Source organism: Pseudorca crassidens, chromosome 9 (assembly GCF_039906515.1).
Source record: "Pseudorca crassidens isolate mPseCra1 chromosome 9, mPseCra1.hap1, whole genome shotgun sequence".
Taxonomy (NCBI): Eukaryota; Metazoa; Chordata; class Mammalia; order Artiodactyla; family Delphinidae; genus Pseudorca; species Pseudorca crassidens.
The window spans coordinates 86,437,248-86,456,867 of record NC_090304.1 but is presented as its reverse complement, the minus strand read 5'-3'; the positions used below and the strand labels follow the sequence as shown (position 1 = coordinate 86,456,867).

Sequence of the window (19,620 nt, the reverse complement as noted above, 5' to 3'; positions counted from 1 at the left end):
AAAGAATGTGTATTCTGCTTGTTTGGGATGGAATGTCACATGTATGTCTATTAAGTCCAACTGGTCTAATGTGTCATTTAAGACCACTGTTTCCGTACTGATTTTTTGTCTGGATGATCTGTCCATTGATGTAAGTGGGGTGTTAAAGTCCCGTACTATTATTGTAGATTTCTCCCTTTATGTCTGTTAATATCTGCTTTGTATATTTAGTTGCTCCTATGTTATGTTAGGTGCATATATGTAAACAAATGTTATATCCTCTTCTTGTGTTGATCCCTTTATCATTATATAATGCCTTTCTTTGTCTCCTGTTATACACTTTGTTTTAAAGTCTACTTTGTCTGATATATCTTTTTCCATCTCCTCACTTTCAGTCTGTGTGTATCTTTAGTTCTGAAGTGAGTCTCTTGTAAGTAGCACACAGATGGATCTTTTAAAATCCAATCAGTAGCATTTAGTTTATTGGCACTTAACATGATTATTGATAGGTATGTACTTATTGTCATTTTGTCACTTGTTTTCTGGTTGTTTTGATGTTTCTTTTCTGTTCTTTCCTTCTTCTTTTGGTTTCGTCTCTTGCGGTTTGATGATTTTCTTTAGTTGTATGCTAGTTCCTTTCTGTCAAGTTTTTTTTTATCAACTTTCTTTTTTATTGATGCATAGTTGATGTACAATGTTATATAAATTACGGGTGTACAATATAGTGTTTTACAATTTTTTTTGTCAATCCGAACTCCCTAATTATCCCTCCCCCTCCCTTCCCCCCGGTAACCATAAGTTCATTCTCTAAGTCTGTGAGTCTGTTTCTGTTTTGTGAATAAGTTCATTTGTATCATTTCTTTTTTTTAAAGATTCTGCATATAGGCAATATCATATGACATTTCTCTTTCTGTCTGACTTACTTCACTCAGTATGACAATCTTTGTTTAACTACTGTAGGTTTTTGATTTGTGGTTACCATTGGCTTCATCTATGTTGACCTGTAACTATACCTACTTGTTTTAAACTGATATTCAAGTTCAAACACATTCTAAATGATCTACATGTTTAATCCCTCCGTGTTTTTGATGTCATGTTTTTCACCTCCATGTTTGCCCCTTAATTCTTTATTGTAGTTATAGTTGATTTTACAAATTTTTTCTTTTTGTCTTCACACTGGATTATTTAATGGTTGATCCACAGCCTTTATTATACATGTGCCCTTACTAGTAGGATTTTTCCTTTTCCATAAATTCTTACTTCTTGTTGTACCCTTTTCTTTTCCATTTAGAGAAGACCTCTTATCATTTCTTTTGGGATTGGTTTAGTATTGATGAAACCTTTTTGTTTTTACTTGTCTGAGAAGTTATTCATCTCTCCTTCAATTCTGCATAATAATCTTGCTAGTATCCTAGTTTGTAGGTTTTTCCCTTTCAGCACTTTAAATATATCATGCCCTGCCCTTCTGACCTGCAAAGTTTCTGCAGAAAAAATCAGCTGACAGTCTTCTATGTGACTTTTTTCTCTTGCTGCACTTACAATGGAAATGTTAGTACATTTGATACTGTTTTAGAAGTCCCTTAAACTGTTATTTTGTTTTTCTCTTTGCTGTTCTGATTGATTCCCATTTTCTGTTTTCCAGATCTCATGCATTCTTCTGTATGACCTAGTCTGCTGTTAATTCCCTCTAGTATGTTTTTCATTTCAGCTATTGTATTCTTCAGCTCTGACTGGTTCTTTTTTATATTTTCTAATTCCCTGTTAGAATTCTCACTGTGTTCATCTACTCTTTTCCCTAGTTCAGTTAGCATTCTTCTTATTATTGTTTTGAACTCTTTATCTGGTAAATTATTTATCTCTGTTTCATCAGTTGTTTTCCTCAGGGCTTTTTTTTTTTTCTTGTTCTTTCATTTAGAATAAATTTCTCTGTTTTCTCATTTTGCTTAACTTTCTCTGTCTCCATGAGATTAGGTGAAGCAGCTACCTATCCTGGTTTGAAGCAGTGTCCTTGTGTGGGAGGGTCCCTGTGTAGTCTATGTGTGCCCAGTGGCTTTGATGGGAGAGGTGGATCTGAAGTGAGCACGGGTCACATTTTCCCCCAGGATGTGCTATATCACCTTGGTGAGAGGTGGGGTGGAGTTGGAGTGGCTAGAGCCAGAGCCAGGTGTGAGCCAGGGCTTCTCCTATGCTCAGTGGTTGTCACCACCCTAACACGGGCAGGGTCAGGTCCTGAGGTGCTGGAGTGGAAGCCCTCAGGATCAGGTCAAGCTGATGCCTTCCCCTCTTAGTGTGTGCTCTCCCCTCTTCCCAGCATCAGCAACTTCACCCCAGGAGGAGCATCACTGGAGCAAGATGAGCCCCAGCTGGTACCCAGTTCAGGCCACTGCACATACCAGGATCGTCCCAGCACAACAGTCAGAGCTCCAGGCCACTTCTGATCTGCTGCCTCCATGAACCCCAGTAATGGCCACCCTCATCCTGTTTGGCTGTCACGCCAGGTTCAAGCAGGCTCCATCCCCCCTCAACTGTGCACTCTCCTCAGCAACGGCAGTCTTTGCCCATGTCAGGAGCTGCACAGAGCTAAAGGTGCTACAGTGGATGCTCAGCATGGGCCAGGGCACACACTGGGATTGGGGGAAGCCAGCCAGAGCCCTGCAGTTTCACTCTGCTTCCTTCACCTTATTTTGGGCATAAGCAAGCATTTGTACACTCTGTACAAGTGGGGTCTTGGTTTCTTACAGCCCTCCTGTTAGTCCCACTGGTTTTCAAACCAGCTAAGGTAAGGGGACTTGTCTTCTTAATGTGGGACCCCAGGGCTGGGGCACCCGATATGTGGTTCAAACTACTCACTCCACAGGTAGAATCTCTGAGCCCATGCAATCCCCCCCCCTTCTGTGCCCCCTCCTAGGGGCACAGCCCCTGACTTGATCACTTCTCTTCCCTTCCTGCTCAACTCTGTGTGAATTTTTCTTTACAGCCTTGGTTGTATGAGAGTTTCTACCAGTCTCTAGTTTGTTTTCAGTGAGGATTGTTCCACATGTAGATTTTTTTTTTTTTTTTGGATGTGTTTATTGGGGGAGGTAGCTCAACACCCTCCTACTCCTTCATCTTGATGTCCTTCGAAGGACCTTCAGATTATAATTTAAAAGAATCATTTTGGCTTTTGGATGAGGGAAAGGGCAGAAACAAGGAGACCAGTTCAGAGCTTATTGCAATATTCCTGGGAATGATGTGTTGTAATAGAGTGGAAATTACAATGGGAATAGTGATAAGAAGTTAGCTTTTGGATGTATGTCAAAAGAAAAGCTGACTGGATTTGCTAATGGGTTGGATCTAGGATTTGAGAGAGATAAGTCAAACAGGTCTTCAAGGATTTTGGCCTGAGAAACAGAAAAAATAGATATGATATTTACTGAAATGGAAGCAAAACAGGAGAGAAAGATTTGGGGGAAAATTAAGAGTTCATCTTGGGTAATATTAAGTTTGAGATGTTTACTAGACATCCAGATAGGATGTTGAGTATAGTTGGACATGAGTCTGGAATGAAGAGAAGTTGGGCTAGAGATAAATTTCAGAGTTATCAGTCTAGAGATGGTATGTTATATTAGGAGACTGAATGAGATCACTCGGAGTGAATGTAGATACAGAAATCCAAGGGTTGAGGTCAGAAGGTCTCTAATGGTTAGAAGTAAAGAACATGAGGAACACTCAGAAAAAGAGACTGAAAAGAAGTAATCAACAAGAACAGGAGTTAGCAAATTGTATACTTTAAACAAGTGCAGTTTATTCATATCAATTATACCTCGATAAAGTGTTTAAGAAAGACTGGCAAGGGAGAAAGTACAGACAGGTGGTAATAGAGACAGCTCTTCTGAGGACTCAACCTACACAAGGAAAGGATGAAATGGAGTTGTGCCTGGAAAGGCACGGGAATGTCAAGGTTTTGTTTTAAGATGGGAGACATTACAGCATGCTTGTTCACTGATGGGAATAACCCAGTAGGGAGGGAAAACTGATAATACTGTAGAGAGAGGGGACAACTGCAGAAGCAGTATCCTTCAAAGGGCCAGAGGACATGGGATCACGCATGCAGGGGGTCTGGCCTTAGGCAATAGGGAAGGCAGGAAGTGTGGGCATAGGTGCAAGGGTGGATGTGGTGTGGGAGTTTGGGGAAGGATTCTTTTTTTTTTTTTTTAAGATTTATTATTTATTTATTTTATTTATTTTCAGCTGCATCAGGTCTTAGTTGTGGCACATGGGATCTTCGCTGAGGCATGCGGGATCTTTCGTTGTAGTGCGTGGGCTCTTCATTGTGGCACACGGGCTTCTCTCTAGTTGTGGTGTGCAGGTTTTCTCTTCTCTAGTTGTGGCACACAGGTTCCAGAGCACGTGGGCTCTGTAGTTTGCAGCACATGGGCTCTCTAGTTGAGGCACACAAGCTCAGTAGTTGTGGCACACAGGCTTAGTTGCCCCGCGGCATGTGGGATCTTAGTTCCCTGACCAGGGATCGAACCTGCATCCCCTGCACTGTAAGGCGGATTCTTTACCACTGGACCACCAGGGAAGTCCCAGGGAAGGATTCTTTTGATTTCTCAGTAAAATCAAAAGTAAGATCATCAGCCAAGAGTGAAGAAGGGCAAGAGGTTTTGGAGATTTGAGAGGGAAATGTGTGAAATAGTTGTCTTGGAGTGTAGGAGAGAGGGCAAAGCTAGGAAAACAGCACTGAAGGCCCACTACAAGAATGAATTTTCTAGTGAGGCCAGTCTGTATGGTTGGACACTTTTCTTCATTCACATGTACTTGGGAAGTAGGTCCTGTTCCTTCAGATTCCTATCCATCAGAGGTTCTTGCTGGCCTTCATCAAAATAGCCTCTGCTCTGTTGCTCACTTGCTCTATCTCCTTACTCTTACACTTAGTGTTTTATATGCTGGTTTGCTTCTTGCCCATCCTTGCTATGTGTCTATACTTAGAACAACGCCTGGTACACAGTAGTGTTGAAGGCACAAAGTCTGAGGGCTTCTCCTCTTCCCCACAAAAAGATTTCACCTACATACACCCTACGTCTCGGCCAGTTTCTCCTGTTGGCCCCTTACACTTCTCCACCTTGCTGTGTCCTGGGAGACTGTACAATTACATCTATGGGCAACTTGCTTTCTGGCTTTGGTTGGGGCCAGTGGGGACCACTGGCCGCAGAGTGAGGTCACAGTGTTTATTCTCTTGTCTCATTCCCTGTGGTCACCTCAGGCTGCCTGCATATATCAACTGAAGGTCAAATATTAGCTGTCTCTCCTTCCCTTCTCTCCCCTCATCCCTTCAAGGAGAGGAGTGGTTAACACTTCTATTACTAGTCTCTGGTAGACTAACCTTTTGTGGTTTCCTTACACCCTGCTCTGGCTTATGTAACTAATCCTTTTATTAAATCCCCTTGGAATTATCCTAATTTGTGTGTGCCATCTGTTTCCTGCTGGAACTCTGACAGGATCCCTATCTGTAAATAATGATTTTAATAACTCTCTGAATTCCATTAGTGCCTTGCTACTCAAATGTGGCCAAGGGCCAGCAGCATACCATCACCTGGGAGCTTATAAGAAATTCAGAATCTCAGGCCCCACCCCAGACCTACCAATTCAGGATTAGCACTTTTAAATGATTCCCTGGTGATTCCTATACACGTTAAATCTAAGCAGCAGACATTAGAGTATTCTGAGTTTTACTGAAGCTCTTTTGGGTACAAAAAACCCAAGGACTCACTCAGACTACCTCAGACAATAGGGTCTTACATCCCAGGCAGTGAAGGAGAGAGACTTGAACAGAAATCTAGGAATAGGACCCAGGAGAATATGAGGCTTACGGAGACGAGGCCCAGAGGGTCAGCATGGACCTTGGAGACCCAGCAAGGGGTCTGCAGGTCTTTGCAGCTCTGGACCAAGTGCAATACTCTCCACGCATGCTTCACTTTCCATGACCAACTAGATCCCTCACCATTTACTCTTTATCTTTTTGCCAGAGTTCTAGTTCCCTTGTAGCTTTGCCTGACTTCTAATCTGAGCTCACTTATGCCCATGATGTGCTCTTGGTCTGTCTCATAACCTTATGTTGCTGACTACCTAAATTTCAGTTTCAGAGAATAAGAACATTATCTGCCCAATTTGTCCCTGTTTGTGCAGAGCTTTTTGCACTGGCCTCTCACAGGCTAATGGCTAGCCTTTGGGTTAGCTGCCAATTCCTGATTCAGCAGGCGCTGGGTAATATGGTATAAAACCTGTCTGCTCTGGCCTGTCTGATCAGCAGGGGCCGTGGAAGAAAATCACACTATGATTACATGTCTAGTTAAAAATGGTCTTAAAAAATATGAAACAGGCTTTTCAAAACTTGGTTGCAGGCTCTTTCCCCTTTACCTGTACCACCACCTCCAGCTCCACCTTCTTCCCCACACTTCCCAGGAACATCTGCATCCTCTGGTGGACTCTGACAGTCACGGAGACAACCTTCATGTTCAGGATATTTCAAATGTTGGATAACAAAATTAACTACATTTAATTAAACTTACCCATTTTTTATAACCCCCAACAAATCTAAAATGCCATGTTAAGCTTAAGGGCAGTCCTCCAAAGCACTCTGCTGCTGAGTGTATCTGCTCAGACTTACACATCTTAGGGATCGTTTTACGTGAGTCTGATGAATGGCCTCTCTGCCTCAGTTAAGCATCAAGCAAGAATTGGTCTTTGGGTCGCAGGCCAAGAAACTACCCATATCCTCCATCCTTCCTGTACTCCAGCAACAGCTTTCTCATTCAAAGAGCAGTCTTCCTTTTCCTGCCTGCTCTTTTCATAATGCACTGAAATTATGAATTTTCTTCTCTTTTTCCCTTTACTACATGACAGCAGGGGAGGGGACTGCTCTATTTCTCTTAAGTACAGGGCCTGGCATACAGTAGTTGCTGTATTAACATTTATTGAATGAATGAATGAATGAATGCTTTTGCTCATTGGTTAAGTGCTTCTCTCACCTTTTCCTGTGAAGAACCCCAAGTCTCAGTGGATTTCTTGCTCCACAGGACTTGGAGGAGGCTGTAGGTCTGTTTCACATGTCTTCTCACCTTGTGCCCAGCCTGAAGCAGAATCCTCTCTAGTCCACGCTGGTCTCAAGGTAGAAGACAAGAGTGTAAGAGGGCTGATGGAAGCATCAGAGCACCTTAAAGCCTCTGCTTATAACAGGCACACAGTCACTTCCACCACACTTCACGGGCTAAAGTCAGTCACAGGCTCAAGCCCAACGTGAGCAGAGTGGGAAACCCATGCTTCTCCAAGGGAGGGAGGGGATGGAGCTGCTGTCTGCTGAACAACAATGCCCAAGCTTTCTATCGGCACTATTCCCATGTTCTAATTCATTTTCAAATCAGCAAACTAAAATCCCCCACAACGTATATATTAAGTCAGGATCCATTCATTCCAGGAACAAAATACAATTCAAAGTAGTTTATGCAAAAAAGAAACTTACTGACCCATAATTAGGAAGTACAAGGAGCAGATACAGTTGAAGCCAAAGGGTTCAAATGATGCCATCAGGGCTCTCTCTCCATCTCTCCACTCTGCTCACCTCACGGTGTTGGTCTTATTCTCTCCAACCTCTCAGAAGCAGCCTCCATTTGACCAGAAAAAATTGCTGCCAAAGGCCCCAGATCGACATCCTCCCTTTTTAGGAATTCCCCATGGGTAAGGAATCTTTCTTTCATATTCTGTACTTTACTCTCAAGGAAGGAGTCTTTCCGTCCTTACCTGAGTATTATACCCACGTCTGGGCCAATCTCTGAGTCTAGGAAATAGCTTGGCCAGTCAGATTTAGGTCATGCGCCCCCAACTACACCACAGCTATAACAGTAACAATTTAGTCTACCGAAATATATATTTGTTACCTGAGGTTTCAAACAGCACTATTCTGATGTTTTAACCAGTTTTCAAATTTCAGCAAACTAAAGTTCCTTACAATGTATGTATTAGTCAGGATCCATTCAGGTCTAGGGACAGAATACAGCTCAAACTAGTTCATGAACCAAAGGCCTTGCAGTATATTTATTCAATGCTTACATATATAGAGTAAAAAATAAGTAAAAATTCCTTATTTGGATTAGAAAAAACAAAATCTAAAACTGCACAGAGTGAATTCAGTGGTAAACCTTTAGTTTTGTTTTTTTAAAATTAATTAATTATTTTTGGCTGTGTTGGGTCTTCATTGCTGTGTGCAGGGGCTACTCTTCGTTGCAGTGCACAGGCTTCTTGTCGCGGTGGCCTCTCTCTTGTCGCGGAGCATGGGCTCTAGGTGCATGGGCTTCAGCAGTTGTGGCGCCTGGGCTTAGTTGCTCCACGGCATGGGGCATCTTCCTGGACCAAGGCTCAAACCCATGTCGCCTGCATTGGCAGGCAGATTCTTAACCACTGCACCACCAGGGAAGGCCAAACCTTTAGTTTATATACTCTTGCATCTTTTTGCCCTTTGAAAATATTCAAGAGATCCTGTACCAGCAACCTTAATTTCAAAATCATCCCAGGTTGTTATACCCCAAATTCCTTTCTCATCTGTTTTCTCCATTATAGTCATTCTTGCCCATTGTAGCCATTTCATCCAGTTCTCATTTCCACCATTTTATATCCTTCCCACCAGAGGTAATAGAGCAATGCACTACCACACACTTTCAAAAACTGTCTTGGTGTTTTACTGTCCATTCATTAACTCAAAAAGCCTTTATTGAACCTATTATAGGGCAGGTGCTGTGTCTGGCTCTGGGGATACACAGGAGGGATAAACACATTCCTTATGCTCTCAAGAAACTTGTCTTACAACAGGGGCAACAGGCTTATAAACAAATGTCTTCAACATTACATAATAAGCACTGCAACAGAAGTAAGAAACATGCCAGATCAGTGCTATGAAGAGAATTCTGACAACACGGAAGATTGGCCTAGAAAAATGTGAGGCAGGAAGCACAATGACCAGTTAGGAGATCACTGCAGAAATCTGAGCAGGTCATGATGAGAATGTAACTCTGCCTGAAAGCAGAAGCTGTAAAGACAGAGAAGAAACAATGGAGATAAGAGAGTCATTATGAAGAAGAATCAATAAAACCATCAAAGTGAAGCGTGGGGAAAGGGAGAACCTGAGGAGTTGTCAAGTTTCTCATTTTGAGGACTAAAAGATGTTGGTGTTGCTCATGAGGATACCAAGCAAGAAAGTAGGAGAAACTTTTCAGAGACAAATATGGACTTAGGCTGAAATGGAAGCAATTATGGATATTCCCTTCCTTGGATTCATGAATCATTTGTACCAGTAAGCAAAAATTATTTTTGTTTGTGCATGGAGTGGAAAGTAGGAAAGGGAGAGAATAAGGAGAAGATGACAAATCATGATCAAATCAGTGGTGTCATGCCAAGGCACAGATTTCTTTCCCTGTGAAGAATTTGCCAGTTACTTATAACCAAAAGAGGCTCTGTGTTATTCTACTCATTATCAGGAGCTGGCTCTGGGCAGGGATCTGTGGTACCTGCTGCAAAAGGCACTTGTAGAAGACCTACAGCATACTAGGTGCTCACTAACAGATCTGGTTTTAGATCACAAAGTCTTCAGAGTCAGGATTTCTATTTATAAATGGCTACCAAGTCTGCAAGTGTAAGTTAAATGATATCTTTAGGAAGGCTAATTTAAGAATATGAAAGATTCACTATTTCAGGAATTGGCCAAACATTTTAATCTTAACAAACTTCCCTTGAGAATGCTCTCATATTTCTGGATACAATGAAAACATTAATATTTTATTTTATAGGAAATATGTTTATTATTGATCATGGCAATTAAAAAATATTAATTTTTTCTCAGGGTTGGTCCATCATACTCATCATACTCTTTCTCTGAGCAATTTTGTTTAATATTACAGAGAAACTTCTGTATGGTAAGCAAAACAGGAATTTCCAACAATGAAACAAGGTCTCTAGAACTTGCCAGTAAAACAAAGGAAGCATTTCCAGTGATAAGATGTAGGAACCCATGGATAAAATCTAACAGAGCACAGGCTGGAAAATGGGATCAGGAAATTTTATAATCCACCATCACTGTGAGTTTGCTCTGGGATGGTGCAAGCATGGCCTGTGAAAGGGGCTTAGAGGTATGATAGTTCCTGTCTGAAGAATGGGTCCTTTGGGCATGGGACTCATGTTACCTACGTGCCCCAAAGCCAACTGTTTTTTCAACTTCTTGCCCACATAATCATGACTAGAGGTTTCAAGGAGAAGACAAGAGCAAGTACTATTTAGCTTTGACTTTTGAGCAGATGTAACACCAGCTCTTCATCCTCAGCTAAAGACAGGCCTGTATCCAAAGGCTCTGAGGTTTCCCACTTGGTCTTCTTTCTGTCATGACTTGTGGGTCCCACGTCTTCCACTTCACTGTCGTTCTTTTTCCTCATTGCCTTCTTCTTCTTGGTATCACTGGTGGGAACAAATCCAATGATTTACTTTATAAATAAATAAATCCATTATTATGAAGTCAAACACTTAAAATAGAACAAAATTACCAATAACAGATACTTAGTAAAGTGATATTATTCAAGAAGGAAAGAAGCTATAACAACATCAGGCTATCTGTGTCATAGTAACTACCTTCCCATTAACAGATGTGGGGAGGGGGCCTATCATATACCAGGCACTGTGCAGGGTACATTGTATACACTGTGTCATCCAACCCTCACAGTAATTCTAGGAAGCCCTGGATATATCATTCACAATATGAGGACACCAGTTGGCCCACATTCTGGCTCCAGACTGGCTCCAATCTGCGCTTGTCCTGTCACATCAAACAGTCTCTATAGAGTTAGGTTATCATTTAGGTAGCAGTAATATCTGTTGTGATATATAGATCATGAATAAAATAGAATCTGAAATGTTAAGTTACAAATTACTTAAGACATCAAGTAAATCTGCCCCATTTAAATCTGTATCTAAGACTCACAAATGGTCTGAAGAAAACATAAACACTACTGCAGTATTCGGCACACACTTGAGGCACAGACCATAAAAATAAAACTAATTTCTGAAGGTAGAGAAAAGCACTTGATACATTAAAATCAGAAGAGAAAGCAAAACATCCTCAAGGCATTTTAACATACCATCATCATGTTCAAAAATGACCAAATTATTGGATACAAGTTTAAAACAAAATAAAAAATCCATCTAGTAGCAATGGCAGTAGCAACTATTTATTAAGGGCTTACCAAGGGTCTGGCACTGTGCTACATGCTTTACATAGATTACAACATTTATCTTCATGACAATTCTTGGTGTGGTGAGCACCAGCCTCATTCTACAATGAGGTTAAAAGAGGTTAATGACTGAACCTAGATTATACACATGGAATTCAAACCCAGAGCTGAATTACTCTAAATTCAGCCCCAAAGTCAGACAATCGAAAGCAAAATGTATTCCAAGCATAGGATGTATTTCAAAAGAGAATAAATTGCTCAAGTTACAATGGACTCTATTATGCCTTAAGAAGATAGTGGGGATATCAAAGTGAATGTGCCTAATCAGCATATCCAGTTCTGACCAGCCTGAAGCAAAACTGTAAACTATTTCCCCATTCACCTCCCAGAAATGCCCAGTACTCTGACTCAGCAGCCATTCTCTCTCACCACTGGAGGAAAGACAAACTATGAGGTTATTTAAAGCTACAAATAATCATATTTTAAAAGGGTGGGTATGTACCTACAGAGATGAACATGAAAGAGTTCCCTATAATGGGAATTCAGTCAGTAAACAAAGTTACTCTTAGTGGAAAGAGGACTCTAAAAAAAAGTACTGAGTCCTAAAATCTGCTTGATTATGGCCAGTATGGTGCCAATTCCACCGGGCTAGAGTACCATGATTTATTTGGAACAAGTTAATACTGATTTTTGCCCTGCCTGTATTTCAAGTGCATCTAAGAGCAGCTCATCAGAAGCAGCCTAATTAGTGGGCTTTACTAACGCCTCCTTTCTTAATGTGCTCTGCACACTATATTCTGTGCAGGAAATAGCTGGTTCAGATACTAAAAAAAAAAGATGGAAAATTTATGTAGATGGAAAATATTTTCAGAATTAGCAGCACTGCTGCTTTGTGGACCAGTTCAAATTTTAAAAAGATATTTTATACTACTTTCCATAGCAAAAAAGTGGTAACTGGTAGAACAAATTAATTATTAAATAATGATTTAGATATTCTACAGGTAACTTACTAAAACGGGGGAAAATGTTATGAATCTAGACAACATTCATTTCCCAAAAAGGGAATAATGTAATAAATCTGGTAAACATTTAGTCAGAATATGGTCATAATTTGGTATCTTCAGAAAAGGACTCGGCGGGGACCTTCAAGATGGTGGAGGAGTAAGACATGGAGATCACCTTCCTCCCCACAAATACATCAGAAATACATCTACATGTGGAACAACTCCTACAGAACCCCTACTGAACACTGACAGAAGACCTCAGACTTCCAGAAAGGCAAGAAACTCGCCATGTACCTGGGTACGGCAAAAGGAAAAAGAAAAAACAGAGACAAAAGAATAGGGACAGGACCAGCATTTCTGGGATGGAGCTGTGAAGGAGGAAAAGTTTCCACACGCTAAGAAGCCTCTTCACTCGTGGAGATGGTGGAGGGAGAATGGGGGGTGGGGGAAGCTTCGGAGCCACGGAAGAGAGCTCAGCAACAGGGGTGGAGAGGGAAAAGCGGAGAGATTCCCGCACACAGGATCAGTGCCAACCAGCACTTACCAACCTGAGAGGCTTGTTTGCTCACCAGCCAGGGTGGGGGGGTGGGGCCGGGAGCTGAGGCTTGAGTTTCTGAGGTCAGGCCCCAGGGAGAGGACTGGGGTTGGCTGCGTGAACACAGCCTGAAGGAGGCTAGTGTGCCACAGCTAGCTGGGAGGGAGTCTGAGAAAAAGTCTGGAACTGCCTAAGAGGAAAGAGACCATTGTTTTGGGGTACGTGTAGAGAGGGGATTCAGAGCACTGCCTCAATGAGCTCCAGAGATGGGCACAAGCCGTGGTTATCAGCTTGGACCCCAGAGACAGCCATGAAGCACTAAGGCTGCTGCTGCTGCCACCAACAATCCTGTGTCCAAGCACAGGTCACTATCCACACCCCTCCACCGGGAGCCTGTGCAGCCCGCCACTGCCAGGGTCCCATGATCTAGGGACAACTTCCCCAGGAGAACACATGGCACGCCTCAGGCTGTTGCAATGTCATGCTGGCCTCTGTCGCCGCAGGCTCGCCCCGCATTCCAATTATGACCACTGTACCCGTCCCTCCCTGTGGCCTGAGTGAGCCACAGCCCCTAATCAGCTGCTCCTTTAACCGCCTCCTGGCTGGGCAGGGAAGAGATACCTGAGGGTGACCTACATGCAGAGGTGGGGCCAAAACAAAGTTGAACCCCAGGACTGTGCGAACAAAGAAGAGAAAGGGAAATTTCTCCATGCAGCCTCAGGAGCAGCGGATTAAATCCCCACAATCCACTTGATGTACCGTGCATCGGCTGAATACCTGAATAGACAATGAAATGTCCCAAAATTGAGGTGGTAGACTTTAGGAGCAACTGTAGACTTGGGGTTTGCTGTGTGAGACTGATTTGTTTCTGATATTTATGTTTATCTTAGTTTAGTTTTTAGAGCTTGTTATCATTGGTGGATTTGTTTATTGGTTTGGCTGCTCTCTTCTTTATTTTCTGAATTATTATTTTCTTTATGTTAATAATTTTTAAATTTTTTCTTATTTTTAAAAATTTTTTTTCTTTCTTTTCTTCTCCCTTTTCTTTTGAGCCATGTGGCCGACAGGGTCTTGGTGCTCCAGCCTGGCGTCAGGCCTGATCCTCTGAGATGGGATAGCCAAGTTCAGGACACTGGACCACCAGAGACCTCTGGGCCTGAGTAATATCAATTGGCAAGAGCTCTCCCAGAGATATCCGTTTCAGTGCTAAGACCAGCTTCACCCAACAGCCAGCAGTTGGATGCCCCATGCCAAACAACTAATAAGAAAGGAACACAACCCCATTGATTAGCAGAGAGGCTGCCTATAATCATACTAAATTGACAGACACCCTAAAACACACCACTGGATGCGGCCCTGCCCACCAGAGAGACAAGATCAAGACTCATCCACCAGAACACAGGCACCAGTCCCCTACACCAGGAAGCCTACACAATCCACTGAACCAACCTCACCCATTGGGGGCAGACACCAAAAAACAACATGAACTACAAAACTGCAACCTGTGAAAAGGAGAACACAAACACAGTAAGTTAAACAAATTGAGAAGACAGAGAAATATACAGCAGATGAAGGAGTAAAGTAAAAACCCACCAGACTAAACAAATGAAGAGTAAATAGGCAGCCTACCAGAAAAAGAATTCAGAGTAATGATAGTAGAGATAATCCAAAATCTTGGAAATAGAATGGAGAAAATACAAGAAACATTTAACAAGGACCTAGAAGAACTAAAAAGAAAAAATGATGAACAACACAATAAACAAAACTAAAAATTCTCTAGAAGGAATCAATAGCAGAATAACTGAGGCAAAAGAACAGAGTGACCCAGAAGATAAAATAGTGGAAATAACTAGCACAGAGCAGAATAAAGAAAAAAGAATGAAAAGAAATGAGGACAGTCTCAGAGACATCTGGGAGAAAATTAAACACACCAACATTCGAATTATAGGGGTCCCAGAAGAAGAGAAAAAGAAAGGGTGTGAGAAAATATTTGAAGAGATTATAGTTGAAAACTTCCCTAACAAGGAAATAGTCAAGTCCAGGAAGTGCAGAGAGCCCCATACAGGATAAATCCAAGGAAAAACACACCAAGACACAAATTAATCAAACTATCAAAAATTAAATACAAAGAAAAAATATTAAAAGCAGCAAGGGAAAAGAAACAAATAACATACAAGGGAATCCCCATAAGGTTAGCAGCTGATCTTTCAGCAGAAACTCTGCAAACCAGAAGGGAGTGGCAGGACATATTTAAAGTGATGAAAGGGAAAAACCTCCAACCAAGATTACTCTACCTGGCAAGAATCTCATTCAGATTTGAAGGAGAAATTAAAATATTTAGAGACAAGAAAAAGTTAAGAGAATTCACCACCACCAAACCAGCTTTACAACAAATGCTAAAGGAACTTCTCTAGGCAGGAAACACAAGAAAAGGAAAAGACCTACAAAAACAAACCCAAATCAATTAAGAAAATGGTAATAGGAACATACATATTGATAATGACCTTAAATGTAAATGGATTAAAAGCTCCAATCAAAAGACATAGACTGGCAGAATGGATACAAAAACAATACCCGTATATGTGCTGTCTACGAGAGTCACACTTCAGATCTAGGGACACATTCAGACTGAAAGTAAGAGAATGGAAAAAGATATTCCATGCATGCAAATCAAAAGAAACCTGGAGTAGCAATTCTTATATCAGACAAAAGAGACTTTAAAATAAGGACTATTACAAGAGACAAAGAAGAACACTACACAATGATCAAGGGATCAATCCAAGAAGAAGACATAACAACTGTAAATATTTATGCACCCAACATAGGAGCACCTCAATACATAAGGCAAATGCTAACAGCCGTAAAGGGGAAATCAAAAGTAACACAATAATGGGAGGGGATTTAACACCCCACTTTCACCAATGGACAGATCATCCAAAATGAAAATAAAAAAGGAAACACAAGCTTTAAATGACACATTAGACAAGATGGACTTAATTGATATTAATAGGACATTCCATCCAAAAACAACAGAATACACTTTCTCAAGTGCTCATGCAGCATTCTCCAGGATAGATCATATCTTGTGTAACAAATTAAGCCTTGGTAAATTTAAGAAAAATGAAATCGTACCAAGTATCCTTTCCGACTACAACACTATGAGACAGGATATCAATTACAGGAAAAAAACTGTAAAAAATGCAAACACATGGAGGCTAAACAATACGCTACTAAATAACCAAGAGATCACTGAAGAAATCAAAGAGGGAATAAAAAATACCTAGAAACAAATGACAATAAAAACATGACGACCCAAAACCCATGGGATGAAGAAACAGCAGTTCGAAGAGGGAAGTTTATAGCAATACAATCCTACCACAAGAAACAAGAAACATCTCAACTAAACAACCTAACCTTACACCTAAAGCAATAAGAGAAATAAGAAAAAAAAAAACCTCAAAGTTAGCAGGAGGAAAGAAATCATAAAGATCAGATCAGAAGTAAATGACAAAGAAATGAAGAAAATAATAGTAAAGATCAATAAAAATAAAAGCTGGTTCTTTGAGAAGTTAAACAAAATTGATAAACAATTAGCCAGACTCATCAAGAACAAAAGGGAGAAGACTCAAATCAACAGATTTAGAAATGAAAAAGGAGAAGTAACAACTGACACTGCAGAAATACAAAGGATCATGAGATTAATACAAGCCAACTATATGCCAATAAACTGGACAACCTGGAAGAAATGGACAAATTCTTAGAAAAGTACAACCTTCTAAGACTGAAACAGTTAGAAATAGAAAATATAAACAGACCAATCACAAGCACTGAAATTGAAACTGTGATTAAAAATCTTCCAACAAACAAAAGCCCAGGACCAGATGGCTTCACAGGCGAATTCTATCAAACATTTGGAGAAGAGCTAACACCTATCCTTCTCAAACTCTTCCAAAAAATAGCAGAGGGAGGGACACTCCCAAACTCATTCTACGAGGCCACCATCACCCCGATACCAAAACCAGACAAAGATGTCACAAAAAAAAACTACAGGCCAATGTCACTGATGAACATAGATGCAAAAATCTGCAACAAAATACTAGCAAACAGAATCCAATAATGTGTTAAAAGGATCACACACCAGAATCAAGTGGGATTTACCCCAGGAATGCGAGGATTTTTCAACATATGCAAATCAATCAATGTGATACACCATATTAAAAAACTGAAGGATAAAAACCATATGATAATCTCAATAGATGCAGAAAAAGCTTTTGACAAAATTCAGCGCTCATTTATGATAAAAACTCTCCAGAAAAGTGGACATAGAGGGAACCTACCTCAACATAATAAAGGCCATATATGACAAATCCACAGCCAACATTGTTCTCAATGGTGAAAAACTGAAACCATTTCCTCTAAGATCAGGAACAAGACAAGGTTGTCCACCCTCACCACTATTATTCAACATAGTTTTGGAAGTTTTAGCCACAGCAAGCAGAGAAGAAAAAGAAATAAAAGGAATCCAAATCAGAAAAGAAGAAGTAAAACTGTCACTGTTTGCAGATGACATGACACTATACATAGAGAATCCTAAAGATGCTACCAGAAAACTACTAGAGCTAATCAATGAATTTGGTAAAGTAGCAGGATACAACATTAATGCACAGAAATCTCTTGCATTCCTATACACTAATGACGAAAAATCTTAAAGAGAAATTAAGGAAACAATCCCATTTAACAATGCAACAAAAAGAATAAAATATGTAGGGATAAACCTACCTAAGGAGACAAAAGACATGTATGCAGAAAATCTATAAGACACTGATGCAAGAAATTAAAGACGATACAAACAGATGGAGAGATATACCATGTTCTTGGATTGGAAGAATCAACATTGTGAAAATGACTATACTGCCCAAAGCAATCTACAGATTCAACGCAATCCCTATCAAACTACCAATGGCATTTTTCACAGAACTATAACAAAAAATTTCACAATTTGTGTGGAAACACAGAAGATCCTGAATAGCCAAAGCAATCTTGAGAAAGAAAAATGGAGTTGGATGAATCAGGCTCCCTGACTTCAGACTATACTACAAAGCTACAGTAATCAGGACAGTATGGTACTGGCACAAAAACAGAAATATAGGTCAATGAAACAGGATAGAAAGCCCAGAGATAAACCCACGCACATACGGTCACCTTATCTTTGATAAAGGAGGAAAGAATATACAATGGAGAAAACAGAGACTCTTCAATAAATGGTGCTGGGAAAACTGGACAACTACATGTGAAAGAATGAATTAAAACACTTCCTAACACCATACACAAAAATAAGCTCCAAATGGATTAAAGACCTAAATGTAAGGCCAGACACTATAAAACTCTTAGAGGAAAACACAGGCAGAACTCTCGGTGACATAAATCACAGCAAGATCCCTTTTAACTCACTTCCTAGAGTATTGGAAATAAAAACAAAAATAAACAAATGGGACCTAATGAAACTTAAAAGCTTTTGCACAGCAAAGGAAACTACAAACAAGACGAAAAGACAATTTTCAGAATGGGAGAAAATATTTGCAAACGAACCAACTGACAAAGGATTAATCTCCAAAATATAAAAGCAGCTCATGCAGCTGAATATGAAAACAGCAAACAGCCCAATCCAAAAATGGGCAGAAGACCTAAATAGACATTTCTCCAAAGAAGATATACCGATTGCCAACAAACACATGAAAGGATGCTCAACACCACTAATTATTAGAGAAATGCAAATCAAAACTACAAGGTGATATCACCTCACACCGGTCAGAATGGCCATCATCAAAAAATCTACAAACAATAAATGCTGGAGAGGGTGTAGTGAAAAGGGAACTCTCTTGCACTGCTGGTGGGAATGTAAATTGATACAGCCACTATGGAGAATACTAAGGAGGTTCTTAAAAAAAACTAAACATAGAGCTACCATACAACCCAGCAATCCCACTACTGGGCATATACCCTGAGAAAACCATAATCCAGAAAGTCATATACCACAATTTTCGTTACAGCAGTATTTACAATAGCCAGGACATGGAAGCAACATAAGTGCCCATCGATAGATGAATGGATAAAGATGTGGCACATATATACAATGGAATATTACTCAGCCATAAAAAGAAACGAAACTGCGTTATCTGTAGTCAGATGGATGGACCTGGAGTCTGTCACACAGTGAAGGAAGTCAGAAAGAGAAAAACAAATACCATATGCTAACACATATATGAAATCTAAAAAAAAAAAAAGGTTCTGATGAACCTAGAGGGAGGAAAGGAATAAGGACGCTGACCTAGAGAATAGACTTGAGGACACGGGGAGGGGGAAGGGTAAGCTGGGACAAAGTTAGAGAGCGGCATTGACATATATACACTACCAAATGTAAAATAGTTAGTGGGAAGCAGCTGCATAGCACAGGGAGATCAGGTCAGTGCTTTGTGACCACCTAGAGGGGTGGGATAAGGAGGGTGGGAGGGAGATGCAAGAGGGAGGGGATATGGGGATATATGTATATGTACAGCTGATTCACTTTGTTATACAGAAGAAACTAACAACACTGTAAAGCAACTATACTCCAAGTAAGACCGGCATCCGTCCATGGACAAAAGTGCCTTTGTGGGAGCTGTGGGATCTAGCACCATTACACTAAGAGGCCCGGGAAGAGTCTGTCCCAATCATGTGTCGGGTAAGAGGTATAGAGACCTGTCCCAGCTGTGAACCCTGCAGTGGCCCACAAACCACCGCTGCAGTCCCTCTTGGCAGTGGAATAACAATATTTATATAATCAGCCACACATAAGTGAGCCTTTATGGAAGTC

At 40.7% G+C, this 19,620-nt stretch overlaps 1 protein-coding gene across 1 annotated transcript in view; it reads right to left on the bottom strand.

Moving 5' to 3' along the window:
- Window positions 1-8,702: 8,702 nt before the first annotated feature.
- The window catches only part of DDX10 (DEAD-box helicase 10), a 293,379-nt gene continuing 282,461 nt past the window's right edge, over window positions 8,703-19,620 (bottom strand). Inside the window, exon 18 of the mRNA XM_067750942.1 lies at window positions 8,703-10,458. Coding sequence (XP_067607043.1) covers window positions 10,281-10,458 — 178 coding nt within the window. The 3' untranslated portion in view covers window positions 8,703-10,280. The remainder of the gene's footprint in view (window positions 10,459-19,620) is intronic.